The sequence below is a fragment of the Puntigrus tetrazona genome, chromosome 4 (genome assembly GCF_018831695.1).
Source record: "Puntigrus tetrazona isolate hp1 chromosome 4, ASM1883169v1, whole genome shotgun sequence".
Lineage (NCBI taxonomy): Eukaryota > Metazoa > Chordata > Actinopteri > Cypriniformes > Cyprinidae > Puntigrus > Puntigrus tetrazona.
In genome coordinates, this window is record NC_056702.1 from 27,852,528 (window position 1) to 27,873,074 (window position 20,547).

The 20,547-nt window shown below is 38.7% G+C and overlaps 1 protein-coding gene across 4 annotated transcripts in view; it reads left to right on the plus strand.

Moving 5' to 3' along the window:
* The window catches only part of LOC122343426 (glutamate receptor ionotropic, kainate 5), a 72,029-nt gene that overhangs the window by 19,688 nt on the left and 31,794 nt on the right, over window positions 1-20,547 (plus strand). For all 4 annotated transcript variants that reach the window (XM_043237887.1, XM_043237888.1, XM_043237886.1 and 1 more), the window contains exons 2-5: window positions 16,170-16,343; window positions 17,427-17,591; window positions 18,788-18,885; window positions 20,135-20,300. In XM_043237887.1, coding sequence (XP_043093822.1) covers window positions 16,220-16,343; window positions 17,427-17,591; window positions 18,788-18,885; window positions 20,135-20,300 — 553 coding nt within the window. In that variant the 5' untranslated portion in view covers window positions 16,170-16,219. The remainder of the gene's footprint in view (window positions 1-16,169; window positions 16,344-17,426; window positions 17,592-18,787; window positions 18,886-20,134; window positions 20,301-20,547) is intronic.

Consider the following 20,547-nt stretch of genomic DNA (forward strand, 5'->3'; position numbering starts at 1 on the left):
ACAGAGCAACCTACAATCTCCTACATTTCGAGGCCACTGCGTAGTGGATATATAATTATATAAATATATTAGAATATTTCATGACATGAACCAGAGTATAAAAATCTTGCACAAGCTTTTTGAAAAAATAAGTAAATAATATAATTAGATAACACTTTCAAATACCTCCCAGCTAGTGGTATAAGTCTAGCACATGGTGCTAATTTCCTTAATTAACTGGCCAACAAACATTTTAGTTCTCCTTCAGTCGGTCACTCCGAGTCATGTTGGTGACCGACAAATTGGGATCTTGCTTAAAGAGACCAATCCACTTTGAGTGTAATCTAAACAAGCCAATGCACATTGGCAAGCGATAATTGCATCCAGCTGCCGCTGATCACAGCGTGAGTGTAAGTAGGCAGCAGGTGCAGCACATATTCAGCTTTTCGCTTCGGAGCCAAGCGATCACATTGTTTAGCTCCTGACTACTCTACTGAGAGAAGAAGACTGAACAAGTTCAGTGCGCTCTTTTGAGCTCTTAGTGTAGGGGTACGGTGCATCAGCGGTGGTGGATTTCCCATGTCGAGTGGATTTGCACACATCAGGATGCACTACCCCTTGCTTGTGCTGCAGGTGACCATCTCCCCTGCGTGCTTCAGCATGCTAAAAAAGTTATTTCCATAAAAGAGCATTCTTAGATGCGTCTTTTAAAGACGATTTTGCATCTTGTAAACTTGAAGTTATTTCTCGGAAGACGATGTGGGTCTGCTTGATACAACATATCTCACGTGCATTTGATGTAGTCGTTACCTGGCGCTGGGGGAAGGTCACAATCACTGCTTTCACGTGCTTGGGCATTAAGCAGACTCAGGTGGCTTTTGTGGATGATTCATCTTCTCATTGCGGGAAGATGATCATCTCTGGGTTGTGGGCCAAGCTCTGTTACTCTGAAAAGGGCGGGAGCTTTAGCCATGGCAATGCCGCACTCACCAGGTCCAAGTCACACCGACCTGCCACCAAACCCTCACCTTATGGTCAGACATAGAAGAGTCTCCAGACATGCTGTGTTTTACATGGCTGTCTCCAATCTCAGGGGTCTACACATGGAACAACTCGGCTGCCACTTCCTCCTCTGGAGTCAGAAGTATCTGAAGTTGCTTTATGCCATTCACATTCTGGGTCTTCACAACCATGCAGCCAACGTGCTGTCACAGTCTGTGCTCCCCAGATAGTGGAGACTCCATCCCCAGACAGCCCCACGAGGTAGTTGACACCATCACTACAGCAAAAGTAACATCCACGAGTCATGTTAGCACCTTGAAATAGAACCTGTTCGGCGAGTGGTGTGCTTCTCACTGAGGGATCAGGTTGTGGGATCAGGTGGTGAGCCTGAAAGCACTGCCCCTGGAGGACGCAGGCCCAGCCCTAGCTTTGCTTTGTCCTGTCTGAGTCCTAAGAGGCTATGTAGACCAGACACAAAGCTTCAGGACCAAGACCAACTCTTTGTTTGTCACGGAATCTGGAAAAAGGGGAACACCATCACCAAGCAGAGGATGGCCGACTGGATAGTGGATACTATCACCCTCGCTTACGAAGCACTGCCCCCTCAGGCTGCAAGCTCATTTAACTAGAAGTGTTGCATCCTCCTGAGCCCTGGCTCGTGGCACCTCACTGGCAGATCTGTATAGCTGCAACTCCGGGCTGGGGAACCCCTAACACATTTGCTAGAGTCTATAGCCTTCTTGTGAAACCGGTATATGTCTGTGTTCTCGCGTCAAATGGGTAGAATCACTGAGTGGCCCTAGATCTGGGTAGGCTTGCTTTAACCGACTGAAAGGGAATGTGTCTGTAACGTATGTAAACCTCATTCAGGGAACAGAGACATCACGTCCCTTTGCCACAAATGCTGTACCACCTCTGAGCAGCTGGGTCACCGTCTTGGCTCCTCAGCGAATATGCACTGCACCTGCTGCCTCCTTATACTCACACTGTAATCAGCAGTCATCGCATGCCAATGTGCATTGGCTCATTTAGTTTACGCTCAAAGTAGATTGGTCTTTCTAAGTGAGATCCCAGTTCGTCAAAGAGTTACATACGTTACTGAGATGGTAAGCCATTCTTAAGTAAACGAAACCCTCAGACATTTATTTGTGCAAATGACGGACAACAGCAGCCATAGCAAGAGAAGTTGGTCTATTTCTAGAATATTACATCTTCACAATGTCACTAACTCAGTCCCCCAAAAATGACAAAACGAAAGGAAGTTTAATTTATTTGGGTGTGATTGGAAACATTTTGTATGACCTCAAACCGTAGAAAGACTGCACCCAAAGTGTGTGAAGAAGTCAGTGAAAGGTGGAGGAGGAGGTGTCATGGTTTGGGGGATGTTTTCTTCAGCAGGAGTTGGGCCAATACATGGCAGAGTGAATGCAAATATTTATCAGAACCTCTTTCAGCAACATGCAGTTCCTTCTCCATATTTATTGCCCAATCAGCCAGCAATTTTCATGCAGCACAATGGCACCTATCACACGGCAAAACAGGTAAAGCAATTCCTTGAGGCTGAAACACTGAAATAATGAAATGGCTGGCCCAGAGTCCTATTCTAAACCTGACTGAAAATCTATGGAAAATCCTTGGCCATAAAGTTATGGACAAAAAACCTACTACAGTCAGTAAACTATGGAAAAGACTTGAAGACCAAGATCGCACAAGAGCAGTGTGAGAACTAAGTGAGGTCCTGTCACTGCATATATGTATAGATATACTGTATATATGTACACGCACAGTATATGTGACAGTGGGCCACAAAACCAGTCAAAAGTGTACATTTTTCGAAATTGGGAATCTGAAATTTGAATAGATCAGCTTTCTTATATACACACACACACACAAGCACATACGTTCATTTTAAAAACCTAAAATTAGAGGCAAAAAGAACTGATCTCATATGATTTAAAATAAACTCTTTCATAAGGCTTAAGAAGAGATTTATTGTCATGTTTAGAACTTCCTTAAGCCTTAAATCTGATGTATATCTATTGTAAAGGCTAAACCAGGTTGGCCATACGTCTGTATCACTTGTTCTGACTAATCAGTGTGCTGTATGAGTCATTTGCCTCCTTGGCTTAAGGCATTAGCTAATTAGTCAGATCAAATGTTGTGCTGCATGGGTGGAATGAATAATCTGCAGAACCCTTTGCCCTTACAGGACTCAGTTTAGTAGCCATATTTTAAGACATAAAACATCTTGGGGTCGTTTGTGTCAGCCAGGAGGTTCAAATTAGCATAAATTATTTTACTCTGGTAAGTGATAATGTTATCTTTGAAGTCAACATGCTGCTGCATTCACACAATTTATTCACAACCCAGTGACATGTATTAAGACAGCGAATGAGGTCAGTTTTGATTTCATGTTGTCTGTAATGATTCTGAGCAGACGGTTATACAGGAAGGGGCTATCAAAACCCCATCAGGTACTATAAATGTCTGGAAGCTGACCTCATCTTTCTGTGGAGACTGAGCATAGTGGAAAAAATGCTTTACTGGAATTTATCGCAAGCATCACAGGTTAAGATGAATTTGAGGCTTTGTGCTGCCACTGCAGCATTTTGAAACTCGCAATATTCTCTACTTCTACACATTTATGATGGAGATTTTCCTTTGAATAGTGAAATATCACCTTCATAATCTTCATGCTATAAGAGCAGTTGAGATATAATAATAATGATAAAAAAATCTTTTCCCTGGTGTGTGTTAGTGCATGCTATAAGAGATGTTTTATGCCACATCTTTAGTGCTAGCGACTGACATTTAGAGTAAAAGCCTCAGGGACAGATGCATTGATCAGTATATTAACCCTCTTTAACCTCTTTGCTGAAGGCACGTGCAGGTGGGTGCTCAAAAGCTGTCGACTATCTCTTTCTTATTCCTCTAATGGTCAAACGTAACAGGCAATTAGGAAGACTAGGGTACATCAGGTGCGGCTGCGTTCAGGTTGCTACTGGAGACAGGATGACTGCGAGTTAGCACGAAAAAGTCAGTTATTTACTCAAAATCTAATGAGCTGCCGTTTCATTTTAAGCAGCATTTTAAGGCGCCATGCTGTGCTTATGCTCCCAAATTGAAGCATTTACCGAAAGGGCAATAGTTTGGCTATTTTAAAATTGCCTGAAAAAAGTGTTTTTGGTGTTATAATACTTGTATTTTCTTTACTTTCAATGTGTTCTAGCAATGCGCTATATTAAGACACCTAATGCAAAAAATAAAAATAATGATTATATTGAACTTTATTTACAAATCCACTAAAGTTCCTTCACAAACATGGTGTAATGTAGGCTAAATATATATTTCTTTCTCTTTGTGTTTTTATATCAGCATGGCACAATATTTTCGCATTTAGCTAAGATTACTTAAATGATAATATTACCCAATATTCAGTGCCATGTCATGTATATTTTTGTCTGTTACGTTGTTAACTAAGTGTCCCATGTGTTTTATTGTATGACGTTGTAGCCATTCAAACAAAAGACAAAATGCTGTGCTTTACAGCGATTACACCATGGTTAAGGCTGTCAGGTATGATGCAACAGCTCTTAACAGCCGTTAGGCATTATGATGGCATAGGCAGTGTGTTGAAAGACACAGATGTTCATAGAATAATTAAATGCATTATTAATGATAGTCAAGACAATAAACGATTCTCCCTCTAAGTAAAAAAGTTCATTATCTGCAGACAGTTGCCAATCAAACATCATTCTCTGAAACTCTTGTTCAGTTGATGGACTCTTCAACCTAAAATGGAGCTCATCCAATCAAATTTTAGAGCCGAAACTGTCCGTTTTATAATTTGCAATTAGCTATAAGGCCTTCATCACAGCAGCGACTAATAAAGGCATAGTCAATTATGCAGCTTCGCCTCTGGAGTACACACAAAGCGATTTTCTGAAGAGCAGAAACATTTAGATAAGTACGGTGTGATAGGGAGAAGGGTTTGACTTCAGGCGTATATGAAGCTCGTCAGCGCCACTGTCAAAGTGACAAGTGAAAATAGCTGTGCAGGACAGAGCTAGATACAGCGCAGACAATTTTCAAAAGAACTGCACTGATTGCCTGGCAGTTTAGTGCTTATTGGTGCAGTGCTCAGAAAATCACAGAGCAGACGCACGAAATGCTCCAATCTTCAATGCATTATTTATTTACAACACATACCGTTGATATGCACTTGAAAATGTCCACTTTAAAAAAAAACAGATACGGAAGACTCAATTCAGTCGCACAACAAGCAAATCTAAATACTAACCAGAAGCATTTGTTTAGTAAAGTGCAGCGTGTTCAAGGAAGTGAGAGCGATGTATACCACACAGACACAGGCGGCTCGCTAAGGCAGAAGTTATCAGCGAGCAGCATCGGACCTCAACACCACCTGCTCCCAAGAAGCGCCGGGAAGCAGTATCGACAGTGTCTCGCCTGGCCTGTATGACCTCCTCCTGTCACTGCTTCCCCCCCGGAGCACCCTGTTCACACCTTTAACACCATACTAAGAGACAGAGAGAGATAGACAAATTGAAAGAGAGAGTGAGAAAGCAAGAAAACAATTGGGGAATGGCACAGGTGAAATGATGGAGAGGCTGATGTTAATCAGTCCAACAGCAGTTTTGGTCTAAAAGAGGCTGCACTGATGCACAGATTTGTACAGATGACAGGGCCGGATTTAGCAAGGTGCCGGGGTGGGTTTTGCCACCACAGATTTTCCTTCACATGCTTCCAGCATTGACGTTTTTAAGCATAATTTAAATGCAGTGTTCAAATTATTATTCTGCTCATTTCTGAGTGGTTGACAGAGCTTTACGAATGGCCAATTTCTCCTTTTTCATCCACATCTGTGATTCATCCACCCAGAGCTACACTTTATATATATACTGTTTTATATATATATATATATATATATATATATATATATATATATATATATATATATATAGTCACCAAATTGTCATCTTTTCTTAATCAAACTTATATATTCATTAACGTATATGTTATTATGATTTAAAATAGCTGATTTCTATTTCAGTATAGATTAAAGTTAATGTTATTCCTGTGACACAAAGCTGAATTTTCAGCATCATTACTCCAGACTTCAGTGTCATATGATCCTTCAAAAATCATTCCAATTTGCTGGTCAAGAAACCTTTATTAATCAATATTTTCGGTGGAAACTGGGATATATGTCAGAATTCTTAAAATTGGTGCTTTTTTGTTTGGTATTATTACTTTCCATCGGTGCAATACATCCTTGCTGATTAAAGGAGTTTTCCCCCAATAAATAAATACTTATAAATGAATTCTTTCTGCTAATGTAGTGCTTTTAATTATTCTAAGACATTTATAAATACATATATATATAAATGTAGCTCTAGGTGGATGAATCACAGATGTGGATGAAAAAGGAGAAATTGGCCATTCGTAAAGGTTTTTTTTTATATTTATTATTTTTTTTTATTTATTTATTTTTTTTTTTTTCTCCAGATTTGTTTCTGTTTTCTGTTTCTTCTAACAATGACAGATCATCCCCTCAAAAATCATAGCAGGCTAGATCTGGTCCTGCATAAAAATAATATTAAATTCCAGTGATTTGGATGAGAGCAGACAAGAGCAAAGAAAAAGATGATATGAGATGACAAGTTAGTAGTGATCAAAAAAACAAAAAAACAAGATATACCACTTAAATACTACCGTTGTCTCTTTTTGTATATAGATGTTTAAGGCTAGTTTCTCAGCAGAAAAAGATCTACTGATAACATACCTTTTTATGTAATAAGACTTCACTGCTTAAGCCTCCAAACAGCCACCGATACTGAAGAGTCCCCGGAAGTTACTCGAAATATATATCGCCATCTGTTCTAGAGGTTTTACAGCAAAAAGACCCGAGCTCAGCAGGTGCCCTACTGCCCTTTGGAGTTCTCACTAAAAGGTCCGGGGAGGATTATCTAACCGTGTGAGTAAGAATGAATATGAGTATGAATAGAAATCTTCTTTACTGACTCAATTTCTTTTCCTTGATATTAGGACACAGCCTGAACAGAACAATAACACATCAGCGTCATCGGTCAATCGATGGTGTATTTCAAGCACGTCCTTCATTTCCACTTGCAGAAACCATGGCATTACTCGATCACAAATATAGTACCAGGATGAAGGTGGCACAACAAAGGGTTCAAATTATGAACAAACCACGGAATCCATCGCTTTCCACCACCATCGGAAATGATAACGTTTGTAGGTAGATTTAACAGAGCTTGCAATGAAGCCACCTCTTGGAAATGTGTTTGGAAAAGTAATCTGGCTTAATGTCGCCACCTCGGCTTTATATTTAGTAATCTGGCTTTATGTTTGGAATCCGGCTTTGTTACCTGGGACTCGCTGATACATGTGTAATCCACAATCACGCTGCTTATCTACTGTTGGTGTCGTAATCTCGAATCCTACACCTGCAGTCTTGGCAGTGTGACTGCTAAGAGCTAGTGCATCTGTAGCGTGCTATCATTACCATCTGCTTCTATCGACTTCAGGAAGTTGAGTCATCAGACAAGATCGGTCATGCTTAGGGTGGTATGGCCGTAAGCCATACTCTAAAGAGTTGATATGAAGGGGATGTTTACAACACACCCCGCTGTGGTAAACCCACTGATTTCCCACCAACAAGTCAACAAACATCTCCAGTTCTGATTAACGGCCAATTCTACACAGCAGACAATTTATACAATCTAAAATGATGACAATTTGTACCTGCAAAATAAAAGTTGATAATGTTGATAATAAAATCAAACAATAGGATGAACAATATATAAGTAGCCTAAAGGGGTAGTTCACACAAAAATAAAATTCTGTCGTGACTTTGCACCACGTAGTTCTAGGAAACTCCCCTCGGGCCGTTTTTCTGGCTGCATTGAGTGCAAAAAATCCTTTCTAGCCAATGTTTTTTTGTCTTGTTTCCAGACAAAATATCTAGAAATTCTTAAATGAAATTTGTCTTTTTTCAGAAAAAAACAAGTCAAAATTAAGTGGGTTTTTACTCGATACATGCAAAATAATCTGCTAATGGGATAATCACAATAATCTTGTCTTCTTGCTTTTAAAATTTTTTTTTTATATTTTTTACTTACCCCATTTGACAGTCACTTGTTAAGTTGTTAAGTCATTTAAGAATTTAGAAATGAGAAAAAAAAAGCATTTTGCAGTGTTCACACTTGCAGCAAGAACTCTGAACTCTTCATCAATTAGGTACTTTTATTTTGCCAACACTTTTGAACCAGTTCTCATATTAACTAGTTGCTTACTAGCATGCATATTACAAGAATATTGGCTGTTTAAAAAGCACATATTAATTCCTTATTCTGCATGGCCATTTTTATTCAAATCTAAACAATTACTTTCTAACTATTAAAAAGCAACAAATTAGGAGGTTCATTCAGGGAAAATGTGTTTCCTGTTACCTTTATTTTTATTTATTGATATGGCCATGGGAAAGTGTAGCGGAAATTGCTCTATCTTCAGTTATTAACTGAATATATTAATACTGACAAAACAACTGACATTGAACAGAAATACATGCATAAAGTAATAAAACACAGAATAGATGCAATGAAGTCAATGCAGTCCAATTCCAGTGAAATATCTTTACAATTCTCTATTATGCTTCATTATGCTCTATTAAGGCCGTCATTATGTGTGTGTTTTGAAAAGCAGCTTGTCTCTGCAAACGATGAGGTTGTGGGATGTGAAAGCATTTGGGTAAAAATACACTAATCATTTTAGAGTTGCAATGTGTCTCTTCCATGAGTTTAAAAACAATTATTTTTATAATAGCGCAAAGTAGTATGAATTCTTTATAACAGTAAAAGAAAAAGTGATAAAATGTCATGGCACAGCTTTCATGCTTCTTTTATTTTCTTTTTTAAACGCTACTTGGTGGATAAAAGGAGAGAAGTGTCCTTAACCGAACAGAGCTGGTCAAACATGTTAAAAAAAGGCATGATTGATAGGAAACTAGTTTAAAAACTAAAGTTAAGACATTTTAAGAATTAAATAATTTACCTGTTGAGGTTGTGTTACAATCATTAATGTAATAAAACCAGTAATGATGCTTTGAAAGTTTTAAAGGATTTGAAAAAATAAATGGAACTCTTATTACATGTAAAAAAAAACTTTTTGTGAAGTGTTGTCTATTAATAAGACATATTGCATACACAAGGGGTTTCACCATGGCAATAATCTCAGAATGCCCCAATATTGGCCTTAAAATAGACTTTTTTGCATTTTTCTGTTGCCATATTTTGGGGTTGCCACACTCCAGGTTTGCCTCTGGAGTTTTATTTCCTATACGGGAGCTCAAACAGCAGGGCATGTCGCCTGCAACGCCAAAGCCATGGGTTTAATTCTCAAAGAAACTGATAAAATGCACGCTTTGAGTGCAGCGTAAGTCGATTTGGATAAAAGTGCCTGCCAAATGCATGAATGTAATTACATTTTATCTGTTTTCTCTCCCGATTAATGTACTGTATCTCTCTGATAATGGTCATATATTTGCCTAACTACAGGTTCAACAACATTAATTGCAAGCTGGATAGAGTCGATTTCAGTTGTAAAAATTGCCCGTTTCGGTAACGGGAAGAGAAGGGGAAACAATCTTTATCTATTTTGTGTTTTATAGATGACTCCAAAGCTTGACTTTAAAAGGACATTTGCGTGTCATAATTGCAGCAACAATGATTAAATGCGCAGCTGGCATTTTGCAGAAATATTTGACTGTTTTGGCAAATTGAATCCTCGCAGGAAGCAAAGGGAGGACATTATTGCTAGGTGGGAGGTTGAATGCTTTTCTTTCTTGCCTCCTTTGCTAAATTTAGTCCCATCAGCCTCCTCCTGACTTTGCTCAAATGAGGGAGGCCGCTCGTTTAAAAACTTGAAACGGGGGCTCCCACTTCGAATTTTTAATCATCCGTCCACCTTGGGGATTATTAATTGTTTGAGAGGAGAAGCTAGCCGCAGGAGCACTTTCTAGAAATAAAGGAGCAAAATAACAAGTTGGACATGCTTTAATGCTATCCATAAATGCTTTCAGCGCTATCAGAGATGAGCTATATTGTCTAATCATGTCATCATTTATGATAGTGGGGTTGAAACATCCCGTTATTTTCCTGAGGGAAAGTTAATTAAAAGAAAAGGATGTCCTTGGCACCCCGGTGGTTGTCGTTCCCAGAACCACTAATTGCCTCTGAATGTAAATATTTAATGTTGAACAGCTCATAAAATGGTATGACAACAACAATGTTGAACACAGCATCTCGGCCTCAAGTGCTTTATGCTGTCTGTTCTTTGTCTTCGCAAATCCTTGAATGCTGTTGTTCTGAAATGTTCCTCTTGCCCTCTTGCTCACCCTTTTCTTCCTCATTTTCTGTCTTTTATCACGCCACTGTGATTTTGTGATTCACTTATCAGGTATGGGGACGTGCACAAAACATGGAAATTATGTAGGAAATTATGGTTTATTTGGTCTTTGCGAGGGGATTCAAGCATTTTGAAGGAGTACTAGTGCATTTTTGAAAAGTCAGTTACTTAATATTTACTGCAGCGTGTGATTTCTGTAATAGTAGAGCCGGTATATTACAGGGGCTATAAAAAGGTGAAATTGTGAAATTGTTATGCTTAATACGGGGCTGTAGGAAGTAGTTGTGCCATATAGTTAAAAGCGAATCACCTGTTTGTTTTCTCTTGAATGCACCGATGTTATTGCATTTTCGAGAACGAAAAATGCTGTACCTGCATGACTGGAAATAGCCATTTCACAAATGTGGCCGCCGATTGAACCGACTTGTTTTAAATGCATTATGCTTAATGAATCCTCGCATACGATAAGTATTGTCTGCTCTTTTAGCACTGTTTAGATCAGCACACAGTTTGCCCAGTGTATAAATTTCGCTTTGTATGAAAACACTAGCGCATTTAAAATACCGCATTGTCAGGTTTTTTATAATTAACTGTTTGGTTACCAATGGTTTATTGTGCATTTAAATGCACTTATTCTCATCTCTGCTTTCTTTTCGGTTCCAGGTCATGTAATAATCCACAATATATTAGGTTGAAAATGCAAGTGCTTGCTCGAACCTGCTTGATGTTCTTGCTGCTAAAGAGGTATTTAGTATTGAAATGGTGGTTGGTGCACAGTTCGGATGCAGTTTTAAAGCCGAAAAGCCCACAATTAATCTTTTAAAATTAAAAAAATTTGAATATAAGATAAAAGCTGGCAGTTACTTTTAGAGCCTCTGTAACAGAGGACAGTTAGTTGGCTTGCATGGGTGTTTATTTTTAGCATCTGGAGGGGGCTTGTTTGTGGGAGAGTGCATGGCATGTGTAGCCTTGAGCCGACAATTTGTGAAGGTGACAAGGAAAAGGTCTGGACAGAAACAGTGCTCGAGAGTGAAGAAGTAGGGTGAAGTCACTGTCAGTTTGTGTTGGGACAGATGATGGCTCCTTTCACAACCCGAGATGATGGTCACGAGCTCAGGCCTGAGGCACTGGCTAAATAAGACACACACCCTGTCTGCACAGACCGCAGAACTGTGCTGAAACACGAGCGGGGTCTAAATCTATCTCTCGAGGTCAATGACAAACTTATTCTGTATTCCTCTTATAGTCCTTTATTTGTTTCTCGGCGTCTCTTCTTGTCAAGATACTCCCCGGCTGACTTTCTATTAACTGAAATCTGTGCATGAAGACCAAATCAGCATTTTACTGGAAAATGCCTTTATTATTATAATTGCCTTTATTATTATAATTTCAACACTAATAATTAAGTAGCCAATTTAGTAGTTGCCACAAAAATGATTTTTTTTTTCTATTATATGTTTTTGTAAAAATCAAGCAAAATATAACTTTGTTTGCTAGTTTTTCCCAGTATTTGTTCTACTTTTTTCCCCCATGAAAATGCTTACATGGCATTAAATAAAATATACCGCTGCTTAATGATGATAATAATAAGATTTTTTTTTAAAAATATTATTAGATAGATTTTTTTTTAGACTGAAATTCAGCTTTTCCATACATTTCTAGAATATTTTAATGCAGTTCTTTTAAATTGCAATAGTATTTGACAGTACTATTTTCCATATTTAAATAAATGCAGTCTTGGTAAGTATAAAAACATTCTAAAACATAGATAGATAGATAGATGGATAGATAGATAGATAGATAGATAGATAGATAGATAGATAGATAGATAGATAGATAGATAGATAGATAGATAGATGGATAGATAGATAACTTCAGAAGACGTGGCATATAGTGCACACGCTTTAATGGTTTGTTTTTTTGAAGCTTGAAAGCTTCAGGCTTATATTTTTATATCATCCCTTTCGTTCAACGAGCCACCAAACCCTCTGTCCAGATGACACTGTGTGTTTCTGTCTATTTCTGTCACACGTCCAGTCATTTCAAGCTGTTACCCCTTCATCTCACTAGTGTTCTAATGTTTGTTCTGCTGCTGCGTTATGCACCGTTTTACACACAGACACACACACCTCGCCCATCACAAAAAGAGAGCGAAATATATCCCCTGTCTGTGGCTAAATGAGAGGATTATCCCTTCATTATAGTATCCGAGGCAGCACGGATGCCATGCCACTGCTGCCTCTGAGGCAAACAAACCTTTTTATTTGCCTCAACCTCACAGGATGAGCCGCGTTAATGTCCCGAACGCAGACGCATTACAGTGAGGGTGACAGGCATATTAGGAATACTGTTTTAACATTTTTTTTTTCTTCTCCTAACAGCCTGTGGTGAAGGATCACAGCCAGTTGGCTTGGAGTGGCTGTTCCAAAGTAAATCTGAATGAAACCGCAGGACAGCGTTTGAGGTGTAATGTGAGAATTAGGATATTGGATTTGACAGCATGGGAGCACTGTCTGCCTGGAATATTTTCCACGGTTTTAGTCTTCTTCAATACCTGACAATTTTTGTAGTTTTATTTTGTTTGAGACTCTTGGTATTTATTCTCCCAAAAGCTTTAAAAGCACAGTCTTAAGTGCTACCTTTGCCTTCGATCGAAAGCCAAGCAAGGTCAGAGCCTTTCGTTCTTCTTAATTTTCAACAAAGCGTCTAGAGGCGTCACTAAAGTGTCTTGCTTTAAGGTCAGGAGACAGTAGATGTATGGAGTTCCTGATGCTTGTTCACCGGCCTGATGCTAAGCATTTGTCACACACCCATCCAAGAACGGGATTCGTTTCTAGTCATATGCACCTTGTTCCATACGAGTCAAATACTAACCAAAATACCATTCAAATGGGTTTTTATTAAAGCTTTTTGTATTTTTACCGAATTATTATTTATTAATTCATTTGACTGCTTCTGTGTTTGAATGCACATAGTTTTCTTTTGTACAGCACCTTATGTGATACTTAATAATTTAAAAAAGCTGAATGACTTTTGGATCCCATGCCACTGGGCCAGTAAGAAGATGGTTTGTAAAGGTTAACAAGGTGTGAATGACCACGCATCAGTCTTAGGATGTGTTAAACACATTATATATTGTTATAGAGAGGGAAAGCAGAGCTCCATTGATTAGGTGAGTCTGCAGGCAATTACATTGACTGTTAAATTCAATGCAGACGGACGGAAAAGCTAAGAGTTAAATAACTGAAACAGCCAAGCTTGAATTTTTGCCCATTCAGCATGCTGTCTCCTCATGTGGTGTTTACTTGTGTGTGTTAATACTTTGTTTTTCTTCCGACCCTCTCCCCCTCTCACTATCTCCTTCGGTTTACTTTCATCTTTCTCTCCACGCTATTCCTGCTTTCTCTCGAGCGCTATCTCGTCCCGGCTGTCTTTCTTCTGTCCTCTCCTCTCTTTTGGTTAGCTCACTTCATTTTGGTTCCATTCAGACTTCAATTTGAATGCATTCAAAGGGCCTTATTGGCAGGAAAGATAAACATTTACTTCATGGAGCCGGAGAAGGCCAATACAAATCAAGCTGTTGACAAACTCCAACAGAGGCAGCCCAGGATTGACGGCGGCTTTAGGGATGAGGCTCTTGATCTTTAGGTTGACTTGTGTCTCTGTTTTGTGCGGCCTGTGCATGCACACTCACACACACATACACACACACACACACACACACACACCAGACCGGAGTCTTTTTGGCTCTATTATGCTGCATTCGTCAAGCGTTCAATCTTTCTCGCTCTCCTCTTTGTCTCCCAAAGCCATTTCTGAGTCTGTTTCTTCTGGCTGCATTCAATTCTCTCGGCTTCTCTGTATTCTGTTGTGGGTTTTCTTGTGGTGAATTGTTTTATATCACAGCATGCGGCCTGTGCTGAGGTTGCGGTACAAATAATCATTATACGTCACTTTGACGGACTGGGTTGTAAAATTTCTGTCTTGGTCTATTTTTGATTTCCCTGGTAATTCGTTTACTGTTCGGTGTACGTGCTCATTTTTCCACACATGCATCTCTTTTGAGATTGCTTTATCGGTGAGCAGCATATGTGAAATATCACGCACATGGTATTTTATTCATGCACAGTAATAATTTAGGCCTATATCAGTCCTGTTTAAGTCTACAGTGACCTGAACACATCGGAATTGAAAGGTCTGCGTTTATTTTTATTTATACGCTTTCCTCCTTGCCTGAGAAGTTTTGGAAAACCACTCTTAGCAAGCTCATCTTATTCTTCAGTAAAATATATAGCATCCCAGAATCACTATGTAAATCAACGGTAAGTGTAGAAACACAACAAACCAGATGCTTTAATATTTTATCTTGTCAAAATGACCATTTTGAATCATCCATCATGGTTTTAAAAATATAGTTTTCGGTTTCCAGTTAACAACCTTAACAAGTCACTGCAACTGCTGCAAATATGTTTTCAGGTGCTAATAAACAGCAATGTACACTTTGGCAACAGTCCTGAATATTTTATCACATCATATCCACAGCATCTTGTGTGGCTTATATTACAGCGCTGGGACAAGTTAAAGGCATTTGGATATATCTCCTTTCTCGATGTGTGGATAGTAATATATACCTGTGTTGTGTGTGTGTGTGTTAGTGAAGGTCACTGAAAAAAACAGACGTATTATGTTTAAAAGTGGCATGTTTGTGCAGCTTGAAAACCAAAATGGTCAACGAGGAAGCCTTTAATAGCTTAAGTGGGTGATGCAACACACGGACAGAGTGGTGTGGACAACAGCCAAGTTAAACAAAATCAAGGACTATGCTTGGAATGGAATAATGGCTGCTTACTGCAAGTTGTGCAGTATGCTGAATATTTTTAATAGTATGCATTATACAATGCGGTGTCTAGCAGAACAGTTTTCACGCCTCGCTATGTTGCAAGTTAGCGCTGAATATTGGTACAGTGTTGCATGCAACTTCTAGCATCCTAGTTTTCTAGGTTGTTACTTGGTTTATTTTATTTTATTACGTTGTCATTTTAATGAATGCATAGTGCTATTCTTAACATGTCATTTTGGGATGCACAATTCTGTGTTGGATATATGTAATTATGCATACTAATTTCTCCAGTTGTTACATTTAAAAGATTTTTATATTCTATACTCTTTTGTATTCTTCTATATATATTCTTCTCATCTCATCTCTCTCTCTATCTCTCTCTCTCTCAGTTTGATGGTAATTTACTCACTACTACATCTTGGAAAGCCTGTGGCTAAACCATGGGTGGTGTGAACCTTTTTGGTGAACTCTGCAGTACCTTTAGCATATCGAGAGAAATGCTGATACTGCCTTTTTCTATCTTTTTGAAAAACAGCAATCAAACAGTTAAACTCCAAAATAGTAACTGTTAAAGCAATATTAAAAAAAAAAAAAATCTCAAAACAAATTTGATACGTATATTTTTCATATTGTACATTTATGATCTTGTGATGTCTAAATTAGCATTTAACATGATTTTTTTTGTATTTGTATTTCATTTGTATTCATCCGAAATAGTATGTATTCAGGCATAATAGAATTTCAATATCAGCTCATTGTTGGTTACTGGTTGGTGACGAACGTGAAAATGATAATCTGCTTTTCGATATTAGACAGAGTTGAAACATCAGGCATCCCTAGTTTCTCATTTCTGTATGTCGGTGGATGACTTCTCATGCATAATTTGGTACCTGCCCTCCAGGTGGCGGTGCAGGCAGCCAGACGACCTTTCTCCATGAGGAGCAGTGGAAGATGCCGGCTCTGCCAGCGCTGCTGCTGTCGATTCACCTCCTCTTCCTCCTCCTGCTGTTGCTTCTGCTGACCATGGCCCCGTCCTCTCACAGCCAGGCACCTGCTCTCGCAGCCGTCAGGATGGGTGAGCCCACCGCTTCCTGATACAAAACACACGAAATCACATCATATCATCTCTCTGTTTCTAAACATTTAACCCCAGCTGTTGGTTGAAAACCACCCATTAGCTGGGTTTGTATTTTATAGCGTGATTGCTTTGCCGTGAGATCATCTTGCCTGTTTTATCGTCCACCCAATGCAATAGTGCGTTGCTTAGAGAATCCCCTCAAAAATCCACATAATTTCAGGTATCGTTCATGTCAGTAGAACAAACGGTGTTGGTAAGTTGAATATTCAGGGATAACGCTAATAGTGTTAACTGGACTTGACTTATGCAACTGCACTAACCTCATTATAAGGTCTAGTTCTGCCTCAGTTCTTCCAGCTTTATCTATAGAGATCATGTGAAAAATAAAACACTTTTTACTTGGAATGAGCAGCAGTACAGTCTCCTGATAACCCAAATATTTTTCTTGTAATGGAGGCAGCAAGCATCAAAGTGAAGCCCACATTTATAGTGACTACAAAGCTTGTTCTAGACTTAATGTTTTAAACACCTCTTCTGATGTACTGACCTCCTACTACGCCTAATCTTTTTTTGCCGAAACACCTGTTATGCAGAACAGAGAGCGTGAAGCGATAATCTCAGATACGTACGTTGGGATCGTTTTGCTGCAGTTTTTTTTTTGTTGAATTATCAAAAATAAGATTAATCCGTTTTGAATCCGTTCAGAGCAGAGTTCAGGCGAAATTAGGCAGTATTATCGGATTCAAGCAGGAGCCTTTTTCAAAGTGGCTTGTACTTGGCTGTTGCTTCACAGCATGTGACTGATTGCTTCAAGCATCAGCATGTTCGTCTTGATTATTGCGAACAATAAAGCATCAATTAATCTCTGGCAAGCCTCCAAAGAAATAGCGCTCAATAGCACAATCTAATCAGTTAAAATCACAACACGCGACATTCGTTGCAAACTTGTTTCTGTTCAATCTCGATGAGTGACTCCATCTTTTTGCAATAACAAACGCAACTTCAATTGACGACATCAGAAAACTCAATTAAATTCCAGAGCGGGAACAAAACACTGAGCCTTTTTCTGTTGCTCTTCAGCTGCTATTTTAGATGATCAGTCAGCGTGCGGACGCGGAGAGCGGTTGGCATTGGCTCTGGCCCGAGAGAACATCAACAGTGTGATGGAGGGCCCGGCTCGAGCCCGTGTGGAGGTCGACATCTTTGAGCTGCAGAGAGACTCTCAGTACGAGACTACAGACACGAGTGAGTCCAGCAAAACCACTAGACGCACACATACTGGTACCCACATCAAACGGCATTCACAATTTCACTTCTGTGATGTGAAGTATTTTGAATGAATCCTTGAACAGTTTGAATGAAAATCCAGCGACAGGGTTACAATGAAAGTTGACGCTTTTTGAATTAAAGTGAAAGTCAGACTTCTTTTCAGAATTAAATCAAGCAATGGCGAGATGTAATGCTGTATTATCTATAATATATTTTATTATTGTTATTTTTATTAACTTCCCAATTATTGCACTGTATTAAAAAAGTGGGTTTAGAGGATACTTTCTGAATAGAAAGCCAAGGTTCATGGTCAAGTATGGATGATTTCTTTCTCAAATGTGTATTTAATTAAAGTATTATTAATTAATACTTATTATTAATATGTTATGTTATGCTGTCATTGTAATCTATTTCAAATGAACTACTGATAAGATTTAATGCTGATTACCTGCAGCAGCCTTTAATCTTTTTAAAGCGTTTGGCTGTCGCATAACATTTTCATAACAATCTCCTTTGGAGAAGGTTATTACATTTTGATGAAAAACTTTTTTTCTTTAGAATATGCACCGCTGAGAAGTGCACAATAAAGCCGAGAACATCGGTGGAAAAGAAAGAAGAAAAATTGTCAATTCAAGTTTGCTTTAGCCATTGGACTGAAATGGACCGATAACGCGCATTCACAGCATGTGAATGTAACAGGATAAAAGATTTTCATTTGATGCTAAATGAATTACATACCCATGTCACACATGCACAGTGCCCTGAACATTTCAATGCGACATAGTTCAAAAGCAAGCAAGAAAAAAATCTTTTCATCTAAATATACACCCTGTGTGCTCTCTCCCCCTCGTTCTTGTGTAGAATTAGAGCAGCAATCTCCTGTAGGCAGAGCATAAATCTGTGTTGTGCTTATTGATGTAATTAATCAAAAAGAGCTTTGCATTGACTCCTAATTTGATATATCATCTAGGAACAGGACACAGAACTGGACGGCGTCCAAGACGTTGGCTTTTTCTCTGCCCACTGCAATGTCTGTCTCTCTCTACCCTGTCCCTTTCCCATTCAGTCACTGTCTTGCTCGATCACCCTGCTCTCCGTCCTCTCTCTCTCTCTCTCTCGTGGTACCTCTATTTATCTGTCTCTTTCTAATAATATATCTTTACCCCTCTCAGTGTGTCAGATCCTGCCAAAGGGAGTAGTCTCTGTCATTGGTCCAGCCTCTAGTCCTGCTTCCGGATCCACCGTCAGTCATATATGTGGGGAAAAAGAGGTGAGAATGAAAGGAAATGCCTTTGAGTATGTGTCTGTGAGAGCATTTCTTGAAATGATAAATTTACACTGCTCCTCAGCCACAGGCCATTATTTCCTGTGTGCCTTTGCTTTGCTGCTTGAAAAGCATCTCCCCCTCTGACCTAATTTCCCATATTTTTTTTTCTCTCTTCTCCTTCCTTACGGTGAGAGATACTGTGGAATGATACATCAGCCAGGATGATTAATTGGCCGATATCTGGCCGTTTTGGTGCCCACTCAGGCAATTAACAATTTAATATTGCGTAAAATGAATGTGCATTTAATTTCAGTCATTTTGTGTACAGCTAATTTACAGTTATTAAACTGCATTACATTTAGGCTTCAAAGAAAAAAAAAAAAAAAAAAAAAAGACAATCATATCTATCAGTCATTCTGTCCTTCACTTTTTAAACTATTTGCTAAACAAGTATTTAAGCAAATATTTAAAGTCTAAATTCTTGCCAAATGTTGATTTTATACTAATAATTGCATTTTTTTTTTACAATTGCAGCATTCAATCAAATTTAAAAGAATTCAGTTCTGAATCTGAGCACTAATAAATAGCCAGTATTCTGGTATAATGCATAGTAATAAGCAACTAATAGGTGTAAAAAGGTGTAAAGATTTTTTTAAACAGCCTACATTAGTTAAATAATTAAGACACCTCTAACGGGTGAAGTAAAATATAAGTATGTAGTCTAATAATTCTCAAAATGCTCGTCTCCAGAGTTTATTTCTCAACAAATAACGAGCTGTAGACACTGATGACTTGCCTGAGGTAAATGAAACACTTTGTTTACAAGCTGTTTCAATGACGCATATTTCTGCTATTGAAACACTGATTAAGTTACATTTTTTTATGAGCATAGTATAATTTGTATACAAAGATATTGATTCCTGTTTTTGTTTTTTTTAAAGATGATTCTCATGCTCAAAATAGCTTAATTTATTTAATAAACAGATGGTAAAATTGTTTAATGCTTTCAATTAATGTTAAAAGGTCACATGCTCAGGTCGGTTAATGGAGCTGCTTCAGCTGATGTTCTGAATCAGTTGTGCTAAAAAAAAGAGAAAAGAAAAGTACAAAATGTACAGTCCTGTTGGTCCCCTAAGACCAAGCTTGAAAACCTCTGCGTTAGATATTGGATATCAGCCATGGAAAAGCCCATGTTAGTCAATCCCATCTATTCTTTTAAATCTTCCTCCTTATTCTTGTCTGTTCCTCTCAGATCCCTCACATCAAGATTGGTCCGGAGGAGACTCCGCGCTTGCCATATCTGCGCTTTGCCTCAGTGACGCTGTATCCTAGCAACGAGGACTTAAGCTTGGCCATCGGTGCCATCCTGCGCTCGTTCAGTTACCCGACGGCCAGCTTGATTTGTGCCAAAGCAGAGTGTAAGTCTGCAGGGAAAACACAGACACTGTCAACTATGCACTGGCCATTCTGTCTTTTTTCTGTTATAGATCACACCGATCCTTTCGTTGTGCACAGCACCCTTTATTGCTCGTTTCACAGTAGCCAATTCACACCGCAATTCATTTTATTTTTAACATAAGTGCATTATCCTTAGGCTTTGTGCCTATTATTAGACTATTATTATTAACTTCTATGCCGCCGCTTCAGCAAATTACATGTTTTTAT